Source organism: Apostichopus japonicus, chromosome 12 (genome assembly GCF_037975245.1).
Source record: "Apostichopus japonicus isolate 1M-3 chromosome 12, ASM3797524v1, whole genome shotgun sequence".
NCBI classification, from domain to species: domain Eukaryota; kingdom Metazoa; phylum Echinodermata; class Holothuroidea; order Aspidochirotida; family Stichopodidae; genus Apostichopus; species Apostichopus japonicus.
Window position 1 is genome coordinate 34,120,219 of NC_092572.1, and position 22,967 is coordinate 34,143,185.

At 35.6% G+C, this 22,967-nt stretch overlaps 1 protein-coding gene across 10 annotated transcripts in view; it reads left to right on the plus strand.

Moving 5' to 3' along the window:
• The window catches only part of LOC139977729 (uncharacterized), a 144,358-nt gene that overhangs the window by 101,467 nt on the left and 19,924 nt on the right, over positions 1–22,967 (plus strand). For 5 of the 10 annotated variants that reach the window (XM_071987264.1, XM_071987268.1, XM_071987263.1 and 2 more), the window contains exons 4-14: positions 2,387–2,657; positions 3,027–3,326; positions 4,669–6,434; positions 7,135–7,337; positions 8,324–8,400; positions 9,130–9,191; positions 11,236–11,296; positions 11,830–11,894; positions 15,671–15,775; positions 17,591–17,695; positions 21,982–22,092. In XM_071987264.1, coding sequence (XP_071843365.1) covers positions 2,387–2,657; positions 3,027–3,326; positions 4,669–6,434; positions 7,135–7,337; positions 8,324–8,400; positions 9,130–9,191; positions 11,236–11,296; positions 11,830–11,894; positions 15,671–15,775; positions 17,591–17,695; positions 21,982–22,092 — 3,126 coding nt within the window. The remainder of the gene's footprint in view (positions 1–2,386; positions 2,658–3,026; positions 3,327–4,668; positions 6,435–7,134; positions 7,338–8,323; positions 8,401–9,129; positions 9,192–11,235; positions 11,297–11,829; positions 11,895–15,670; positions 15,776–17,590; positions 17,696–21,981; positions 22,093–22,967) is intronic. The other 5 variants (XM_071987269.1, XM_071987270.1, XM_071987271.1 and 2 more) reach the window with 4 other exon arrangements.

The window sequence follows — 22,967 nt, forward strand, 5'->3', positions numbered from 1 at the left end:
CACATGACCTTGGAATAGTGCCTCCAGTGACCTGTATTAGTTTTTTTTTGTTGAATTTTTGAATTTGTGTGGCCATATATTCTAAATGTCCATGGGTTGACTCCTGTGCAACCAAAGTTATTAAGTACAGTTTGGATGATTCTGCAAGTTCTTATAAACAAATCTAACAAAAGTCAATTGATTCTCAAAAGGACCAATCACTGATTTGTGATATTTATGGCAATGATATTGTGTGTGTACATTCAACCCTGAAATAACAATTTTAGGATAGTGCTTAGTCCTTATTTATAAGCAAAGAACCATAGTGCCCTTGGGCTCTTGTTTAGTAATTAGATGAATCCTGCTTTCATGAAGGTCAAAAATGGGAAATTCTTGTAAAATTGATAAGTATGAAAGAGAAACATAGATGGGTCTCACTGTAGTCTAGCACACCAATATCCCTCAATTGATTAGGTGAACTCTTTATCTTTTTATCGTGGTCATAGGTCATTTGAGGTCAGCAGGGACAAAATATGTGAAAGCCTTGTAATTTTAAACAATGTCTCGATTCGCAACCAGTTATTTCATCAAACCTTTAATGTAGTTTGCCATTTTGGTATCTTATTCAGTTCCTATGCTGAAAGCATCAGGAACCTATATTAAATTTCAAGTTTGCTTTTACAGTACTGTATTTGTATTACTGTGTCTGCATGTGATGCCTAAACACAAAAAATTTCAAGACTCCAGCCAGTTGGATTTGGCGTATAACAAGCAACAATGTTTCTTAAACTTTACACATGCAGTTTACAATGCCATCTAGCCAGAGTTTGAAGTGGGAGAGGGAGTCTGATGTCCCCCTGAAAGAGGGGTCTCAGACACAGTATTGTCCACCCATTGGATAATTTCTCTGGATTAGGGGTTAAACGCAAAATGTGTCTATCAATTCCAACATTCTAACTGCATTGTGCAGTTTAAGATTTCATGTTTTTGAACAGACTGTGGCTACAGCCCTGCACATACACCAAAGCAACTTCGAGGACATTCTAGATTAGTTTTGTTAGAAAATGACAGACAATGGCTAGAGTACAGTCCCCTGTATACATTTTAAAGCATGTTTACTGTAGATGACATCCAACAGGACCAAAACCTTAATAAATTTGTAAAACATCACAAATGTGCAGTTACTTAACATTAAAGCCCTACAGTATACATCTCAATACCTCTATGTATATTAATATTGTAATACTTGACAGCATCATGGTGTTTTACTTCTTCTGCCACATTGCTTAATCAATGCTCTTGAAATATATTCCCTTGGTACTAACTACATGGAATCGTTTACAGAATGTAATGTTTTGTAGCCTCAAAGCATTTCAGCCACAAATTATGAGGCAATTATGGCTTAATTTGGTGCATTAATCATCTGTGGTTACATCTCATCTGATAGAAGGTTACATCTAGGTGTCAACCACAGTTTTGCTGTAATCACCTGACCTACTGGTTCCAGAAATGCTTGCAAGCAGTAAAGCAATAAACAAAGGATGTTAGGCATCTGAAGTTTAGAGAGCTCTGTGCAAATGTGACCAGTAATACCACCAGTAGCCGGAAGTGTCTTACAGTTTCCTTCTTACCTGGCAGTGAAGCCTTGATTTGACAGTGGAGTTACAAAAGTCTAAACATCTTAGATTGAACTGTTGCAAAGATATTGTTTGCTTGAAAGTACTGTATATTATACAATTGTGAAATCATATCAAGTTTGAAAGGTCTGCTTTCAGTGAGCAGATAGCTAGTGCTCTTTTAACGATATTTTGTTTGTTGGAATTGGCTTTAAAGCACTGTACATAATGAAGGATATACATATTGTTTGTCCTTAAATCATTCTGTAAAGTAGAATAGATCAGTAATTACTTTTGCACATGACACTGAGTCTGTGTGCATTAAAATGTCTGTGAACAAATATACCCTAAATAATGTACATCTACAATAACCTTCTTACTTTCTTATTAGATAGAGGTCATAGGTCAGTTCACCTAAATATCAATAAGAAACAAATGGAGAGAACACACAGTTAACTTTAGATGTGGTTTCGTAGATTTTCTTTCCTTCCTTACAATATATGTGATGTACAGTATATCCCATTAAGCCTATCAGAGGTCAATACCTACAGTATAGTAGCTGCTTTGACTTCATTTAGTGTGAGGATCTTCTGTGCAAGTAACCAGAATCTTACTCTCTTATGTGGAGCTCAAGAGAAGTTCCAGTCTCAGATGAGCTGTTGGTTAGATCTCAAACATCACGTTTCAGAAATCTTCTGACCAAGGCTAGTCTAAAATGAAAGTAATTGATGTGATTAGTTGGCAAAGATTTACTAAATCAATGGATTGATTGTTGTTTCTCTCTTCCCTAGGCATCCATCTTCACCTTCAGCCATCTCAAAGAAGAACTTTCTTCAAAGCTTACCCAAACTGACTGTGGGAACTTAGGCCGCTACTTTTCACTACCACCCGATCAAGTGAAGACCATGATTACAAGTCCCTTGTACTCCAAGAACTTTCTACTTGCACTTGAAGAGAGAGGATACATACACCCTTCAAATGTGAATCGATTAACTAATGCACTAACTGAGCTGAAGATCAACCATACTCACTTATTAACAGAGACGTACATGAAGCTGAGAGGTAGGCCAATAATCACTAGCTCTCTTGTAATTATGTATTTTGCTTCACCTTTGGTAGTTCCAAAATGCACTTACTTAAAAAGCCATACCCCTGCCCCTAACTTGCCCTATTCCCCTTCCCCACCCCTACCCCCCCCCAGAAAGATCCCACTTTAAGTATTGAAACATAACACAGGTGGTGATTTATTCTAGATGCTGGCAACCAAAATGTGCACACCAAAACATAGTACATATGTACATTTGTGTGAGTGAGCAAAAGTCACCCTGTGCCATGATGTGGATTATGCATTTATCAGTGTGCCTGTACGTATCTGTGGATATTTAACAAAAACTGGAAACTTAATTTAATGTTTTACCTTAAACATTTCAGATCAAGAGACTGAATACGATAGATTCCTCGCCGGCCTCTCTGCTCATTTGACATTTTCCATAACAGTGAAACTGTGTGATAACTTTGAAGTTACTGATAAGAACAAGAAGACAGTTATCTCCAGTCAGAATCCAGGACTCTCCTTCCTCCTGACAATTGATAAGATGGGTATCATTAATCCTTCTGATGTCAGCAAATTAGAGACTCCTTTAGAGGAATATCGTCTTCTCCAGGCAGTAGCTAAGATACACGAATACCAGTCCTTGGTACTTTCTGACGAAACTATGCCACGAGATGAAGGTATTGTAAATTCATGTGTACATGTAACAAACTTTTATACCCCACTGGTACAAGTTTCATGCCAGTTTTAAGGAACATTCCTGACTTTATATTTCATAGCTCGAAAACAGTTAAACACACAAAATGCACTCATTATCTAAAAATATTATGTGTGGATTACAGGATATTTTAGGAATATAATGAAGATATAATATAATATATTATAGATTTTAGATAAAATATATTAGATATATTATATAGATATAATATATTTTAGGGATATAATGAATCTTATATATTTATACCTTATATCTTATAATATTTATATCTTATATTTATATCTTTTATAATATTTATATTTACACACACACACACACATATATATATATATATATATATATATTGATATGTTATAAAATATATTTATATATATATATATATATATATATATATATATAAGGGATATAATAAATATACAATGAATATATAAATATTTTAGGGATAGAATGAAGACTGAGATGTCAAAATATGTTTTGAACTGAAGCACATTGATGCAACTCACAGCTTCATAGCATTGTATGTTGTTGAGAAATATAATAATGCAGGTTTTCACTTTATTATGATGAGTGCATTGTTCTACTGTGTAATCTGTGATGTCATACAGTGACTATACCAACAGCTCTTTCTCTTGTAAAATTAAAGTTATGATATTAATCCTTTGAAAATGATTTAGTCGTGTCCCAGGAAGCTGCAGTTTGCAGTGTACTCAAATGACTTCACAATTAAACAATGCTCCTAATTATGGAGGAGTCCTACTTGATCAGTGACAAATAAATAAGGACAGTATCAATTCTTTCCATTTATGACAGCAATCATTGTGCAAGTTTTGTCTCTAAATAAAAGAAAATTAATCTTTAAATTTGGATTTTTCAATAGTGGTACATGTAGTGTCGTTGAAAATAAATTGCAGATAGAGAACAGTATCTGATGGTATGAAGGAAATATAATAACATCTGCATTTCCAATTCAAGTCTCGATGTATGGCACTATTTGTTATTAAATAAATATTGTTATTGCTGTTTGTATTTATTGAGTAATTTTTAAACTGACTAGCATGTTTGAGCAATGACAGTGTCTTAGTTTGTGTTAGGAGTGAGTTTCCTTTACATTTGAAGATTATACTACTGTAGTTGTTAAGAAATGTTACTAAAGATACAGTGTTACGAGATTGCCCAAACTATTGATATCAAAGTACACTTGTTTTTCAGTATGGTAGATATTCTTTATATTGTCATAAACTGTGTAACATTTTAACTTGTTTCAATATAAATTGAACTGTGGTTTCTGTTTCCTTGTTTTAAAGACAAAGAGAGCTTATTCCTGAAATGCTTACAACAGAAGATGAAGAGTTGGTTTGAAACAATGACTCCTGTCCCCTGGATGAAGTCTTGTCAATGGAAATCTAATGATCTCTTTATTGCCAGCCGCTTAGTCTTAACAAATTCTGGTTCAAAAATATCTAGCAGAGAAGTTGATCGAAAATGTAAGCTGCACTACCTAGATATCTTTACTGATGAAAGACTAAAAGCAGAGACTCGAATCATTGTGGAAGGACAGCCAGGCTCCGGCAAGACAATGCTCTCCTCTCAGTTGGCCTATGATTGGTGTTGTGGAAAGCTTATGGATATCCCCATGGTCATCTATCTGCCCTTGAAAATTGTTGATGACATGACAATTATTCAAGCTATCAAGATGTTCTACATCCGTAAAGACATTCCCATCACAGAAGAGGATATTGAGTCTATGCTTAACAGTGGTAAGAAGAAAGTCTACCTTATATTGGATGGGTTAGAAGAATACAATGGTGGAACCAAAGATGGAAGTCCCTCAGAAGTCATGAGAGTAATGACAAAGGAGAAACTGTCCAACTGCATTGTTATAATCACAGCTAGGACAGATTATACCAAGCATCTACCTACAGGTCCAATGTTGAAGATAGGAAGCTTCGGTGAGGATGAGAGGAATGAATACATTGAAAAGGTCTACTCTGATGATCGAAAAAGGCAAGAAGAAGTAAAGGAATTGATTGATAATGTTCCATTTATTCTTGATCTTATTAATGTTCCACTACTCTTTGTGCTGTTAGTACATAACATTGATAGTTTAGGAAAGCTACAAGAGGGTCAGCTTGACAGGGTTACTCCTTTCGTGAAGGCCATTGTAGATATTCTGTGTTCTGTGCAGGATGAGGAAGACAACCAGAGTCATCTATTTAACCAGCAGCCGGAATCAGTTCGTGAAGAGGATGAGAGCAGATTAGAGAGTGAAGTATCAATAGAACCCCACATTACATTGAAGAAACTTGCCTTTAACGGCCTCTGTAAAGGAAACCAACAATTGTTTTGGCAGAAAAACTTCGTGGATAGATGTGTCAGTAATAGCAAAACGTGGACAGATGCTGGGATACTTGTTGTTGAGGAAGGAACTCCAGATCTTCAGACTGACTCAGGCAGTGGAAGTCCCCAGAATGATTCCATCAGTGATGAGTCTAATGTTACTACAAAGATAAATAGAGGAGTATCCCTTGAACCTGATATTTTGGCATCTGTCAATCAATCAGAGAGTAATCCAATATTGGAATCAACAGAGGAAAAATCAGAACCTTTACTGAACAGAAAAACTACGAACTATATCTCGTTACAGGTCAAATTCCTCCATAAGTTAATCCAAGAGTGGTTTGCAGCACAGTATTTAGCTCTCCTGTTCTGGGGTCACAAATCAACTGAACAACATTACAAGTATCAATTGTTCAGAGAACACCTGGATAACATAGACCCAGCTGATCTCCATTATGTCTTGCGCTTCACTTGTCACATCTGTCCTCCCAGCTTTCATGTCATTGCCAGTTTTCTAATGAGAGACTTTAAAACAGGAGATGGTGAGATTCCTGATTACATCATGAACTGCATCTGCCTCTGTTTTGCTGAGTATGATGGTTACAAAGGGCACAAGTTCAAGGACATTGTCAAAGAGGTCTGTAGAAGAGATTCCGTCAACTTCAGCTCTGAAGATACTCGACTGCTACTGAGGTCAAAGGTTTCTATGCTCACCTTTGCTTCAAGATCACAGGTAAAGTGTGAATACAACTTTCTTAGCTCAAATACACAGCAAACCTCTGCTTATATCCAGATATATGTGATACATAATCTGAAATGTGCATGAATACAACATTCAATTGTCCAGTGTCGAGTACAGCATCAATCTGTAGGATGCAACATTATAGGTCTACCACCAATTTGTGCCAGACCTTAAGTAAATCTAGTATGTTGAGATATTAATGGTGTAAGTTTATTTTAAATATGTTACTTCTTGAAATGTAGTTATCAATCCAGAGATTAAATTTGATCTTGGTACAAGATCGACCTAATGTACTCATTCTGGGGATATCAGACTAAAATATGAATTGATCTACAGGTATTATACAGTGGCAGATCATTCTGGGATGTGTGAATCATTTTCAATACAACATCATCATTTGCTGAACTATCTATTTAATTTACAAGATCAGTGTATCGTAAAGTACACATTTCGTCAATGGTATGAAACAAAGGTTGGCTATTAATCAATGCTTAGGATATTGTGATGCATGAGACAACTCTAGCTGATTGAATACACAACATAGGACATATTACAATGTTCATATCTTCACTAGCAAACAAAGTTAATCTTAATGTCTCTCATCAGGTTTCTAGTTTTATGGTTTCCATTTGTTATTGTTAGGTACTGATTTCAGGTTGAAATACTACAATATCTGTGGATTATATTCCAGATTCCAATCAAACGTCTGAAGCTTTCAGATGTTGTGGAAAAAATTGCAGAGAAAGCCCTGATCTTGAAGGCTGATGTCTCGCTGGGAGTTTTGAATACCCTGAGGGCTATTGAAGTGAATCGGTGGGACCAGAAGCTGATTGAACAAGATTATAAAGATCTCATTAAATTCATTATCAACAATGAAAAGGTTGAAGTAGCACGGTGAGGACTAATTCAAAGTTGGCAAACCAAACTAAAGCTTTCGTTATATGTGATATTGAAAATAAGGTTATATTGGAATGTGTGATTTATAGAGCTAATGGGAGAACATTCAGCAGAAATATCCCCAAGCATTTGACATCTATGAACAATGGGAACCATGTAAAATGTTTGGCTTTCTCACTGCATCATTACTTTTTCTGACAGTCTGCTACTACGAGATTACTTAGTCATAAATTACTCCACTCCTTGCTTACCTGTCTCCCCACAAGCTGAGCTCATTCTCATTCGACCATGTCTACGGTGAACTGGTAATCTTTTTAGCACTGTACGCCCTCTATGACCAGTGCTATTGGTTAAAGTCAATCAAACTCTTCCACCCATGGTGCCTAGAAGTGTTATCATGGACTGTAAGCATCATTTGTCTTTTTGATCTGCATATTATTAAGTATCATTATATCAGGATCTTTTTGGTCTTCAAATTTCCAGTTAATAGTTCTACTCTTAAATGGTAAGTTCTCAACTGCTCTCACTATCATGAGAGCTCATTAGATATCTGGGTTCACCAGATCCAAAACTGAAACAAGCCTACTCAACATTTATAATATCTGTAAAATGTAGACTAGATTGATAGGTGCCCCATACTTAACATGAGACTTCTACAGTAGATCAAAGGCCATTTGAGGTCAGCAATGGTCAAAATATTAAAATCTTGTGTAAAAAGGTAATTCCAAGAGTTGGTATGTATGTACAGTATCGAGGGTGGGTGGGTGAGCATGGCTGGTGTCAATTCTCCCTTTACAAAATACAGTACTTATCATATGATATATAATTGTAGAAAACTAAGCATTTTCCTGAAAAATTGAGGCCTATGCCCTCTACAAAATTCTTTCTATGTTAATTTATCTAACAATTCTATTCTTTTCATTTCTTAGAAAATTCAGCACAGGGAGATATTCTATCGTACATTTTACTTTTTTTATTCTCAGCTTACTATTACCAAGTCCACCGGTGGCTGTTAAAGATGAAAAAGTTCTAAGTAACTTACAATCCCGAAACATTTCAGGTAATGTACGCTTTATTTTATGAATAACAAGAGATTGATGATTAGATACAAAATATATTCCTCTGTATGTGATACAAGATCTTAGCCTGACATTTGTTTTAAGCTGTTTCATTCTAGTCCTGCTTCTGCATAGTGGTAAGAAACGTAGCTCTGTCCAGCATGTTGAAAAAATGTAACTTAAGGCTTGTAGCCCGCAAAATGGTACTAATTGTATCAACAGTTAAGCTAGATAGATTATGATAATAGTGATAATAGCCTGAAATCAGAAAACTTCATTTCATACAGAACTAGAAATATTAACAGTGATAACATTCATCACAAGGAAATAAGCACACTTCATGAAGACAGCAATTCAAGAAGGTGTTACATTTGTTTTAGTGTGTGTATGAGTGTAGAGCAGTAGAGTAGCTTGAACATCATCAGCTGAGTAAAATAAATTACTACATTGAAAGGGATTATGCACAGTTTAACTGCATTAGTGCTCTATTTGTTCAGGAGGGAGGAAATATTTAAGATTAAATCAGTGCAAAATGTTGTGGTTTTCATTAAGTTGATCGTGAAGCAGTTTATATGATGATAAGAATTAGTGCCAATATAACCTGTAACTTTGAAATGTTCTTTTTATCCTCAAAGCAGAGAAATGTGGCAATGAATACAAAAATGTGTTCAATAAAATATTCCATGTGAGAGTGGCTAAGGGTCCTATTGTTATACTTATACTCATTTCAGTTGAATGGATCATTGGAGCAAACTGTATTCACACATTAAATGTGACAACTGGAGAATGGATGGTGAGATGCATTATCTTGTATTTTTTGCAATTATTGTCTTTCAATTCAGATTGTGTTCTAACATTTATTAAAAAACAAGTTTGCAAACACAATCTCGTAAGCACAATAATCACTGTCTTGTAAACACAATAACTCACCAAGCGTGTGGTCCACGAACTTCAAACTCTGTATGTTGATAACAGTTACAAAGCTCTCTGGGCTGTTTTAGTTTATTTACAATGTCAAATGTCATTTGAGTTCACCTGTGGACAAAATATGGAAACATTGTAAACAAACTTACTGGACATCAATAGCATACTTGGGTGTTAGGTGCTCCATAAAGCAGCTTTGGTAGAGGTCAAAGGTCAAGTGATGTCAACAGGAGGAAAACTCTGACAACATAAACAAGCAGACTCAATTAATCTGGCCTGACAAATCACATAGTTGGTATGTGGGTGCCCCTCAATCAGTAAGTTCAAGGTTGCTTTAGTTATTGGGAAATTTCAATTGGGGTTAGTAGTTGTCAAATCTCAAATAATTGTAATTTTGAAAACTCCAAAAGTCAAAGGATAGCTTTGACGAACTTTACACATGGTATGTGGCTCAACCATAATGAGTTCAAGTGTCACTCATGGTGACAATTTTAGCTCCAAAAGTAAAACTTGGATGAACTTCACACTTGGTATGTGAATCAAGCCTATTACGTATTAAAACTGTCTGTGCACAGAATTCAGTAAATGTTCTGACACACTGTAAATGTTGCATGGAATATCTAAGCCTCTTGGCTTCCTGGTTTATTCTTTAACAAAGTGCAAACAAGTATATGTGATTTTTGTGTGTTTGGGGGTGTGTGAATGAGATATGTCTGCTAAAGCATTATCAAGCATCATTGAATTTTAAGCATTGCATCAAGATTTCTATGGGAAAGCTGTTGGCTGTTTTCATTATTGTGGTGGTCAGAGGTCATCTGAATCCTAGATTTTAGTATGTTTTAGTGGAGATTAAAGGTCAATGGAGAACTGAAGAATACAAAATTTCAAACCAACCTTACTTAATAATTGTAGCTTTGCTGAATATCATGCTTGGTTTATAGATATTCCTAGTGAATTCTTGGCTGTTTGTTATAGAATTAGGTAAAGAAAATTTAAGGTCACCATTGGCCAATATAATTTAGTGTCAGTGAATCTCATACTTGGTACAGTAGGTATGTACCCCTTCATGAATACTATCCTTGTAGTAGTTTTGGCAGGGATCATATGTCATTTTAATGTCAGCTATGGTCAAAATTTGAAAACTGTGTAAAAAATTACTCATGAAATTCACCATTGATGAGTGTCATACTTAGTATGTTCATACTTCTTGATAGTGACTTCTTGGTTGCCACATTTTGTGATGAGGCACAATATTGTACATAGGGCTCAATCAATTTGGAACACTGTATACAGTAGTCAGAAGATGAAATATATATCAGAGAATTTATGCTCTTGTATTGGGGGACTTTAACAACCTATGTCTTGTCACACATGTTATCTTTGCTGTCTGCAGTATTTTACCTAATTCTCTGTGATATACACTAGAAGTTTTTGTTAAGGAAAGTTGCAAATTATCCAAATATTTCACAATGAATTATATAATGCCATGAGCTTCCTTCCTTAGTAACAGTTCTGAAAGGGCTAATGATGGATCTAATTTATTCTAAAGCTCAACAGGAAAATATCCCTTATTATATAAAACATCCATCTGACTTTTTTAGCCAACATTAGAAAGCTGTTTGGTCTGGATTTGGGTCATTTTGTTGTATATTATAAGATCCTTTCGTGATAAGTGATTATAAAAATATATTGATGTAATGGCAAATGGAGCTTGAATTTGGTGATCTTCTAATTCTGATTACATTTTATTGAGTTGACCTACATCAGCAAACTCTTTAAATGAAAAAATATATATAACAATGCATCACAAATTTTCTGGGATTTCTGGTTCATGATATAGTTTCATTCAGGTTTGTATGATTTTCCACAATATTTATTTTTGTCTTTTCTTGTCTGATGAAATCTTCATTTAGATGGACTTAAGAATACCGGGGAGGATGTCAGAAAGATCATCATCACTGAAACCAATCTCTGGTGAGTTTCTGGTATTAATAGGAACAATCATTTAAAACTTAAAATGTGTAATTAACAAGGTTTTCTTTTTTATTGTCAAAACAATACCTGTCACTCTAGAACAAGTGCTGAAGTACATGCAATAATCTGTAACCACAATTGAAGCAGGCATACATAGTCCTGGTTGTAATTCTGCTGATAAATAAGGGTTTTTCATCCTCAGTTTTGATGACGTTCTTTGCCCTGATGGTCCTACAAGCCCTGTCCTTTCATTAATTTTTACTAACTTCACAATAATATACCTGTTTCCTTATTGACCAGCCTTGGAACAAACCATGGAGGCTGACATTAAAGTATACTTACTAAAGGTTCAGTCAACTTTTGAAAACTTCACGACAAAACTAGTCCTTGAGACTTTTTTGTCGTTGGGCTGGCTTATGATGTTTTATATATTGCATGAAAGATTGGTACAGCTGATGATATAATGTCTTCCATAACCTTTTTTGTGGTTAACTCACATGAGTGTTTATGTCACTTTTCTCCATCAATGAAAGACGAAACAAATAAAACAGTGGAACAACAAGAGGACAAACGCAACGATGTTCCAAGCAAAGGAAATGTAAGTTAAGAATCATGACCTACTTTTGAAATGTTCTACATTGTAATAAGGCTTGTTGGGAGTTTATGGTTTGTCCAGATCATATATACATATCAAATTGTTTTCTTGAGTACCCTCACACATAAGAAGTGGACCTTGTAGATATCATTTTTCTTATAGTTACTAAAATATTAAGTACATCAAACTAAGAGCATCTGAAGGATATTCAGACGCAGACGAAAAGGAAAAGGGAGAAAAACAGATCTTTCACATACTCACAGATTTCTCAAGCTGTTTGGCTAATTGGATCTCAAAGGTACGTTCTGATCAAAATTGTCCATGGGTTCACCACTGTGCCACCTTCTTATGCGAAGTTATCAGAGGTTAAGTTTTTTTTAAATAAGTAGAGTTAGGATGGTCCTACAGGCTTTTCATGTTGCTTTTTGGAATCAGCGTGTCACACTACATCTGACTGTGAGGTCAAAACGTCAAAGGTCAATCTTGAAAAATATACTCATTTTAGGAGATACAGGGCCCCAAAAAAAATTGTCAATATTTTGATATCACATAAAGTTCTCTGTGATTTATAGAGAAACCAACTTCCTCTTCAATCGGACACCCTGTTCTCAAGTCATGAGGGGCCAAAGGTTGGTTTTGATACCTTAGCAATAACATTGTGTGTGTAAATTGGAGCGCATAAAAATCTTAGGACACATTTCACATCATCGATGGGAACATTTTTTGATAAAACCATCAGGTCATCCAAGGTCATTCAAGGTTGCTTATGTGCAAAACACTGCCAACTTTTGCAAGTTTTGGCAACAACTTCTAGTCACGAAGTCTGACATGGCTGATATATTGGGACAAGTTGTGAATGAAGTAGGGGCACGTTTTCCAAAATAACTGTTATGTGATCCAAGGTCACCAAAGGTCAATTATGGGTCAAAATGTGTGTTTTTTGTGTGCAATTACTTGTGAAATTTCCACTGACATGGATGATATTGTTGTAAATGGCGTAAGGGATCGTTTCCAAACATAACGGTCATGTTATCCAGGGTTATAGCAAAGGTCAATTAGGGGTCAAAATGTGTTTTTTTTGTGTGCAATAACTTGTGAAATTTCCCCTGACGGGTCTGACATGGATGATATTGTTGTAAATGGCGTCAGGGATCGTTTCCAAACATAACAGTCATGTTATCCAGGGTTAGCAAAGGTCAATTAGGGGTCAAAATGTGTTTTTTGGCAATAAACTTGTGAAACTACCATTGACAGGGTCAGACATTGTTGACATTTGTGGACTAGTTGTGAATGGGGTAAAGGATCGTTTCCAAACATAACAGTCATGTGATCCAAGGTTAACAAAGGACAATTAGGGGTCAAAAACTAGTAATTTTGCCATAACTTAAGAACCAAATGTCTATCAAGGTTGGAAGTTACGCTATTGTAATCTAATATTTGACCTGCCTTTAGGTGACCTTTGACCTCAGGTTGACCTCCAGTGACCTGTATTAGTTTCTTTCAAGTTGATATGAATTTTTGTGGCCATATTCTGTTCTAAATTGTCCATAAGTTGACTCCTCTGCAACCTTTGTGTGTTAAGTTATTAGAGATCAAGGTTTTGTTTGGTTTTGTTAAAATTCTTAATAAGTACAGTTAGGATCATGCTGTGAGTTCTGTAAAAAAAAAAAAACAACTCTTGCTCATATCAGACACCTGGTACTCAAAAGGTTCTCAGAAGGACCAACGGTTGATTTGTGATAATTTTGGCAATAATATGGTGTGTGTACATCAGACCACATAACAATTTAAGGACAGTGCTGCTGGCTTGTAAATATTCCTTACAAGCAAGAAACCAGAGTGCCCTTATGCTCTTGTTGTTTACATTAGATGACTTGGAGGTCAAATAGGGGGGGAGGTATCATAAAAAAAGGGGTAGGGGTCGGACAATGCCCCCCTTGTTGTCAACACTGAGTTCATGAAGATAATTCTGAATCTTTTAAGCTGTCAACGAAAAAGAAAATTTTAACAGGAGTGATATTTATACAAGGACATGATTAATAAAATCTCAATAACTAATATTAAACCTTCTTTCTCCTGTAAGCTTGAAATGTATAAAGAGCTAGTAATCATGTTCAAACTATTACTTGCATACAAGATATATGTGAATGCAATTTTGGTTACGACACTGAAGGGTCAGTAAACATCTGCAATCGCGCTGGCATGTCTGGGTGTGTATATGTGTGTATGTGACAGGTAGGTTGTAAGTACATGTTCTTTGCAACAACAAGTTTTACCTCGTTAATATTCATTAGTTGGTGAGGCACTGAGGCTTAATAGAAAATCGTCAAAAACAGCTTGTAAACATAATATCTCAACAAAAACAAGTTGAATCAATGTCATACTTGGTAGCCAGATGCCCTTTGATGTGTTTCCCATCTCATGAATATTAATGAGTTGGCAGGGCTTACCATAATTTATGATTATGTCAATATCTCTGCAACCTTATGTCCCATTAAGTTTATACTTGGTATGGTGATGTAAGTACAGAGTATGTACATGTTGTTTGCAACAACACTTTTCACCGTGTTTCTATTCATGGTGGTTGGGCTTAACAGAAATTGTCAAAAGCGTTTGTAAACATGATATTTCAACAACCACAACTTGAATCAATGGGATACATGGTAGATAGATTCTCCGTGGTGAATAAATGTACCCTATTGTTCTTGGTTCTCATCTCATGAATATTAATGAGTGGTTGAGGCTAAACTAACATTTGGTTCACATTGGTATGGTGATGTTGCTGCATAATAATCACATTTTTATGACGTATCCAACTCTATGTCATTTATATTCATCAAATTGCAAGACAAGAACTAAGTGTTCAATGGTTTTCATCCTTGGCATATTAGGTTTGTCACACTATATTCATACAATCAACCATGTTGTTCCTGTATTCATATAATGAATATAAATCAGTGAACATATACTTCTTCTTAGAACTTTAGATATCTCTGAAATATATTTCTAATTAGCTTTATACATCATGTACTTGGATAAGATAATGTAAGTATAGAGATAGTTTATAGATTTTATGCCACATAAACGTTGACCTCACTGATGTTCATGCATAAATATGTTTTCATACTATGTCACTTCATAGGCTTTATCAAAATGATAACAGATTCCTGGTACCTTCCTTTAAATGTTGCCACACAATGTCAATAGATAATCATCTTCATTGTGGTGTGCACAAGTTCATGAATATTTACACCTATGGCTTACCACACTATATATCCGTTTGGCTATCGAAACAACTAAACTTTTTCATTTTCTGGTTGGAGTTTACAATGATAGATCCTGTTTAATGACTCTGATCTCTGATGAACTCAAATGAACTTTGACCTCTATTCATATCGATAGGGTTCTAAAGCAATACTTATGGGAAACTTCAGTAATACAATTTGCATGACTTTGTACCTGGAATGTGGATCTGCTTTAGTAATTACATATCCTTCAGTTGAACTCCAAATGTAACGCTTGGTTGAGCTTCATACTTGCTATAATACGTTGAGATGCTCAAGTATAGGAATCAAACCGTGGAAGGTCTTTTACGGTCAACAAAAGTCAAAGTATGAAATTCTTGTGAATTCACCTTTCAATCTTGTCTGCAGTGCTGCACTTAATATCCTCAATTGTGGCAAGTAAGGATTTACTTTTAAGCCCAATTATGGCTACCTGTTTACTAGTCAATATTATCATAATATGTGTCTAACTCATTTCAACGTATTTAATTGCAGGACATATCAGCATCATCCCTCTCAGGCAATCCTGTGCCATCACAGTCAGCAGATGTCCAACACTCAAAGAAGAGACGCTTTAATGAATCTACAGCTGCAGTGACGGTAAATTTCAGTCTATTGGTCATCTCAGAATATCTTCCAAAATATTGATGATTTCGACTGTTAAACAATATTAATATCATACAGAAAAGCAAGCCTGTAAAGGACTGATCAAAATTGACTATGACAATGTTGGATGTTGCCGTTGCACATGTTGAAATTAAAATTATCAAAACTTTTATTTTGTATGAAATGAAAAATTGTATCATATAACCAGGGTCTTACATTCACCATCCTTCAAGAAGGTTGTGAAACAATTTCAAGACCGACTTCGCTCTTTGTGATTGACTGTAGTGACTAGCTGAGCAACATTTCGTAAAACCAACCAACAATGCAGCAACTTGCTTTATGATTGCAACTGGACACTGATATTGGCTAGGAGCTCAGTGCCCAGAAGCAGCAGCTATTTAATACTGCACTTATTCACCTTTCAATTTAGAAAAAACAAGTCAGAAAAAGGAATTACACTAATATATCTCAGGGACCTTTGAAGAGTCCACGAAGCTGGCCCCTGGAAGCTTCAGCATGTTAAGATATCCCTTGTTTTTTTTTTACAATGAATAATATTGACTGCAGTGACTAGCTGAGCTATATTTCTAAAAGCAATTTAAAAGCACACAATATATGGGAGAAAGAAATCAATTTCTATGGAATGCATTTCAAAGCAGTGCTGGGGTCAGGGGGGGGGGGGGAGGGACCCCAGAAGTTGCTGGATTTTAAGATATTTCTTGTTACCTTGTAGCGACTGTGAAGCACAATAGCACAGAAATACATAGCAATGTCATTGGAATATATGGGTTCAGATGGAAAATACCCGAAGGTGTCACAATTTTGTTAGCCTAATATTACCCAAATAAAGGAAATTGAACCGAAGGCAGAGTCAGGTTTGTTTCCTGCAGTCGACTTTGATTCAAATATGGCAAGGGGGGGGCAATTGTCATGATTGGAAGGGGGCGGGATGCCCAATTGTTGCCGACACTGATTGAATGATGATAATTCTCAATATTTTGATTACTATAATAAAACTAGCTTTACAGAATGGTATTTTTGTACAAGGACATGATGAATAAAAAACACACAATTTATTTTGTGAAATTTCTTCCTCGTGTAAGCTTGATCTGAAAACTAATTTATCATGGTCAAATTATATAAAGCTTGTGTGAACTTGCATACATGATTTGTGAATCTATTTTGAAAATGATAGGAATTTTATGCATTGCTACAGTTTTAAAGTGTCATTTGGCAATGTAGGAAACTTTCAAGCATGGTAACTCCAAAAGTTCAGCTTTGATGCATTTCATAATTCCATGTGGATTCTCCAAGGTAATTACAAGATTTGTTAGTTGTAGAAGTCATAGGTGAGTTGAGTTCAACTAGTCTAAAATCCTTGTTAGCACACAATATTGAAGTTTACTATTATAGTTCATTTTTGCCATATTGACCTGAAATGACCTTGCACCTCTGCGCAAATTGATAGGATTTAATGTCTAATAATTTGCATGACCTTTGTACATGGAATGTGGATCTGCTTTAGTAAGTACATGTATCTTTTCAGTTTCACAACAAATGTAAATCTTAGATGAACTTCCTACTTGCTATGTAGAGGTTCTCAAGAACTAGACTCCTTTGGTTGTTTTGGTTAAGTAAGAAATTTCATGAATAGTTTGTGAATTCACCAATGGTCAAACCTTAAATCTTGTCTGCACTGCTATCAAATACATATTAATCTGGCAAGTCAGGATTCACTAAGCCTACCTGGTTATTTTGTAAACTCCTTACTGTGTATCTATTAACTCATTTCAAACTTTTTATCTGCAGGACGTATCAACATCATCCCATTTAGACAGTCGTGTGCCATCACAGTCAGCAGATGTCCCACACTCAAAGAAGAGATGCTTTAATGAATATACAGCTGCAGCGATGGTAAAATTCAGTCTATTTGTCATCTCAGGTTTTTTTCCAAAACATTGACAAGTTTATACTTTCAACTATATAAAGATGAAATAAAAAGCGAGCCCACTAAGGACTGATTACCAGTGATAATGACAATGCTGGAATGTTGGAGTTGCACATGTTTAGATCATTTCGGAACACACTGCTTATGTTTGAGCTTGAGGAAATGACAAGCAATTTTATCGACATGGTACCATATTGTGCCATCTTTACCAATGTAATTCAGTTTATCAACATTGCTTTAAGTTACTAATAAATATTAAGCTCTTGACTCTACTGGATGATTCATAAATAACTTGAAACTTGATATAAATAAATAAATAAACTATGCGTTGAAACCAGGTAAAAACCTGAATAAAACTGATAAAATACTAGCAAATACCACATAAATTTTCTCAAACGTTGGGTGCAGACAGAGTACATTGAGAAATGAGAAATTTCTTGCGTAGAGTAGGTTCTTAAGAGACAAAGATGAAATATACAGTTAGAGAACAGAACCGTTAGTTGTTTAGTTTTGTAAGTACACACCCACAGGTGTAACTATAGGTACACCCAACTATGCTAGAACAGGGCTGAGAATGTGTACAAAAAACAATGCTAGAACAGGACTGAGTATGAGAACACATAACTATGCTAGAACAGGTTTGAGTATGAGTTAACATAACTATGGTAGAATATGAGGGTGAGTATGAGCTCACTACAAGTCTGGTCCAAAGTAGTTAGGTTAACTTTGATATGATGGAGAAAAGTCAATTTAATGTCATGTTATAGTCACCTGCGTCATTGGCTACCATGCAGATAATACCTTTTTACACTGTTATGCTAGAACAGGGCTGAGTATGAGAACACATTACTATGCTAGAACAGGGCTGACTATGAGCACACATAACTATGCTAGAAAAGGGATGAGTATGAGAACACATTACAATGCTAGAACAGGGCTGAGTATGAGTACACATAACTATGTTAGAACAGGGATGAGTATGAGTACACATAAATATGCAAGAACAGTGCTGAGTATGAGTACACATTACTATGCTAGAACAGGGCTGAGTATGAGTACACTTTGTACACTCACTACAAGTCTGGTCCAACGATGTGAGGTTACTTTGATATGATGGAGAAAAGTCAATACAATGCCATGTTATACTCACCTGTGTGATATGCTACCATGCAGTGCTACTCTGTGTTGTTGCATTAATGGCAAGCATCTTGTGTTTAATATAAACTTGCTGACTAATGGTTCGTCATGCAATGGTGCACTTTAGCATATCTATGCTCTGCCTCTTGCATTACTCTCCACGTTTTAACTTGAATGTGAGAAAAATGGGATGGATGAGCTAAGGTGGAACAACATGATCATTGTTTGACCATCAAGAAATAGAAGTAAAGATATCAGAAACAATTTTTGAAGGAAATGAACAAAGGGCTAAAGGAAAAAAAAAAGGCTCGTTAAGTGGAAAGCTTGTCTTGCAGAGAAATGGTACGGATATACTATGAAGACAGAATCATATAGATGGTTAATTACAATTTTGCTTTGAGCTTAAGAATTGTGAGGAAAAAAAAATAAAGCCAATTACATGGGCTGTTTAAATGAGATGATACTGTAAAACTGCAGCGGTTGATCAAATGTTATGTATATATATATATATATATATATATATATATATATATATATACATATATATACTAGATATAGTAATATATAATGACGTGTGTGTGTATGGACGCCTTAAACAAATGTACAATCGTGCTATGAAACCAACTGTGGCTGTAGGTCTTGAACTCGACCGTGTCATCGGGGAACATGACGCATTTCGGTATTAGCCCAGGATATATATGCGAACTCAACCAAAGAAGAAGCTCAAGATATCCAAAAGAAGTCCTATGTAATCTAGATTTTGCGGATGATATTGTCCTATGTAGCGATGATCAGCACAACGGTCAAGAGCTACTGCAAAAGGTTGAAAAGCATGCTAGAAGTGTGGGCCTTAGACTTAATGAGTCAAAAACTGAATATCTCACAGTCAACATCAAAACCCAGGACAAAATCGACATCAAAATAAGTAGTGGCGCAAAACTAAATGAAGTCGACAACTACAAGTACCTTGGTTCCCTTGTGAGAGACAGTAAAAGTGAAATCAACAGTAGAATTGGCATGGCATGGTCTGCTTGTAATAAAATGGACACTGTGTGGAAATCTGGCCTCAACAGAAAGACCAAACTAGACATTTTTAAATCAACTGTACAGTCTGTCATCATGTATGGCTCCGATACATGGACAGTTACGAAGGAATTGGAAGCAAAATTAGATGGGTGCTACACAAGACTTTTAGGGAAATGTTTAAATGTTCATTGGAGTCAACATATGACAAATACTGAACTGTATGGCAATGAACCAAAACTATCCTGTAAGATTCAACAACGCCGTCTCAAACTAGCAGGGCACTCATACAGGAACACCAAGGAACCAGTCTCTCAACTTATCATGTGGACACCAAAACATGGAAGGAGAAATAGGGGAAAACATAAGCTCAGCTATATAGATGTAGTTGCTAGGGACATCGGGGTGCTTCAAACTGATCTTCCTAACTTAATGAGGGACAGAAATAATTGGGCAAATCTCATCATGATTCCGACTTCTGTCGACTAGAGAGAGAGAGATATGCGAACTGCACTAGACCTATGTCCTTCGATGCAACACTGCCATCCAGAGGTAAAATGCTATACACTCCGAACTAATTGCTAATAGTTACCCCAAACCTAGTACCTTTACTCATACAATGTATCTAAAAAATTAATTCCGCATGCGATTTGAGAATCGAGCACATTTCCTGTGAATATCATGTAGTGGATCCAAGGGCGTATCACTGCTGAGGGGGGGGGGGGGGGGCGGACGCACCCATCACCTCTTGAGATTGTTCCCATCTGCGTGAAAACGCGCGCCCCACAACCCTATCGGGTTGTGTTTTGGTGACGTCTAGAGGTCTTGCACTGACCTACGTGGAGTGTGACCACTCCCGATTTGTCAATATCCCAAGATCAGACCCCGAAAAATCCCAAAGACACTGAACTGTATGGATATCTAGCAATATCTAGCGATATCTATAAGATCTTCCCTAAACTGAAGGCGAATAAAGAATCGAAACCTTCAGTGTGTAATGAACTTAAAACTGTGCGTCTTTCGAAATGAAAAGAATGTGGGGCATTGCCAATGAACAAATAAAAGTTATTAATTTCAGTCTCATTTCAATTATTCGAATTTATAAAGCAAACAGCAGATATCACATCATATCAGTGAGCATAAAAATGGCATTCCAGGATGAACAGCCTTCAAACTGTCTATGTGTGTAGTGTTCGGTTTCGGATTCATCTGGAGACAGTAGAGCAAATGATGTCATTATGATAATTGGGCTGTAAATGATTATGTTTTGCCTTGTAATACATATATAATTTATGGACAGAGCTGCCTTCTAGGGAAATTATTATTATTATTTATTATTATTATTATACGTTTATTCGCTTGATTTGGCTCATAACTTTGCCCTTTTTTGGAAGATGACTTCTTCAATTTGATATATATATAGTTTAAAATTACAATTATGACTGATGTAGACATTTAAGAGGTTAAAGGACAACTGCTGATTTGTCACCGTTGTGAGGTCTCTGTATGAGTGTGTCTCAGTAAGTCAATTGTGCCAACAAATAACGACAAATTTCACATTACCTCCTACTTATCCTGGTTAATATTAAATTTTAACAGTTAGTGATACAAAAATAATATTCACATCGTATATCAGAATAATGATATCTGTAAAATATTTAACATTTCACTGAAACTCAAGTTCACTGAAACTCAAGAACTTTAATTCACACATAAGCCTTACTAGAAACATAAGCATAGTCTTATTAGGCTAGACTTCAGTAGCGGATCATTATACTCTGCAGGTGAAAGAAAATAAGTGCAAGCATCATCAAGATAATTGTGATCTCATTATTTATAACAAACTGTGTAATTAATGACATTCTGTTTGTCATTCTATTAAGAAGTTGTGCCCAGAATCAGCTGATTTATGTGTATTGAATCTACATAGTAATACAAAATTTTGCAAAATTCCTTTACATTACATAATGACTACATAGTCAGTGACATACTATACAAAAATAATGTTCCATCAACCAGCTAAACATTTGTTATAAATATGAATCATATGAGCTTTCTGCTTCTCAACTCCTTTGCAATTTCTTTCTCACAGAATCCTTCTTTGCCATCTCATCAAGCAACTAGAGGAGAAGCCGAAGGGATCCCAGCAGGAGCTGAGGCAAAGACAACAGATAGCGAAGAAGTAACAAATGAAACTTTGCAAGTAAGTATTAGTGATTGAGAACTTACAAGTAGGATTGATGACTTTGACCAATATCTCTCTAAATCTGTGACTTCTGACTGATACCACTGGTTCCTTTATTGAAAGAGTCGTGACTTATAACTTGCTTTTTTCACTACGTGATTAAACACCGACATTTAGACATTACTGAAAGTTATAATTGCTAAATTCGGTTTGCGTCTTGTTCCCAATTTAACAATAAAGCATCCCACACATTACTAAAAAGTATACAAATATAGTTGCCCTATATGCTTCCTATTGTTGTAAGAAGTTATACCGGTGGGGCATTTTGTAAACAATATTAATATGGTCACGTACATGTTTTATATCTTTCATATTTGGCATGTTTGTATCATGAGTAGTGTTTATGTTTAATATTAAATTGTTGAAATGAAATCAATTATTCAAATGGTAGACAGGATTTTTTGTCACTTTTTATCTCAATACTTGAAATATTGTTTCAGAAACCAATTTTGAGGCATTTTGCCATATTTTGATGCCTGAAACACTCACATAAGGTTACACCTAAATGTCAACCACAGTCTTGCAGTACCTACGTTACATGGTTGCTGATCTTAGCATAGCATTGGAGGTGTTAAGAAGGATGTTGTGCATCTATGGTATGATCAATAACCACGTGTAGTGCTGCAGGAGCCACTGACATACTTAACTGAACAATAATGTAGCAGACTGAGCTAATGTGACAGTGGTATTGGTAGCTTGTAAGTGACTGATATATTCTGTACCTGGCATTAAAGGCTTCATTTTACCATGGAACTGCAACGGTCTAGACAGCTTGGATTGTACTCTTGAAAAAAAAAATGTTTGCTTTAGTTTGTTGTCCCACAAAACATATA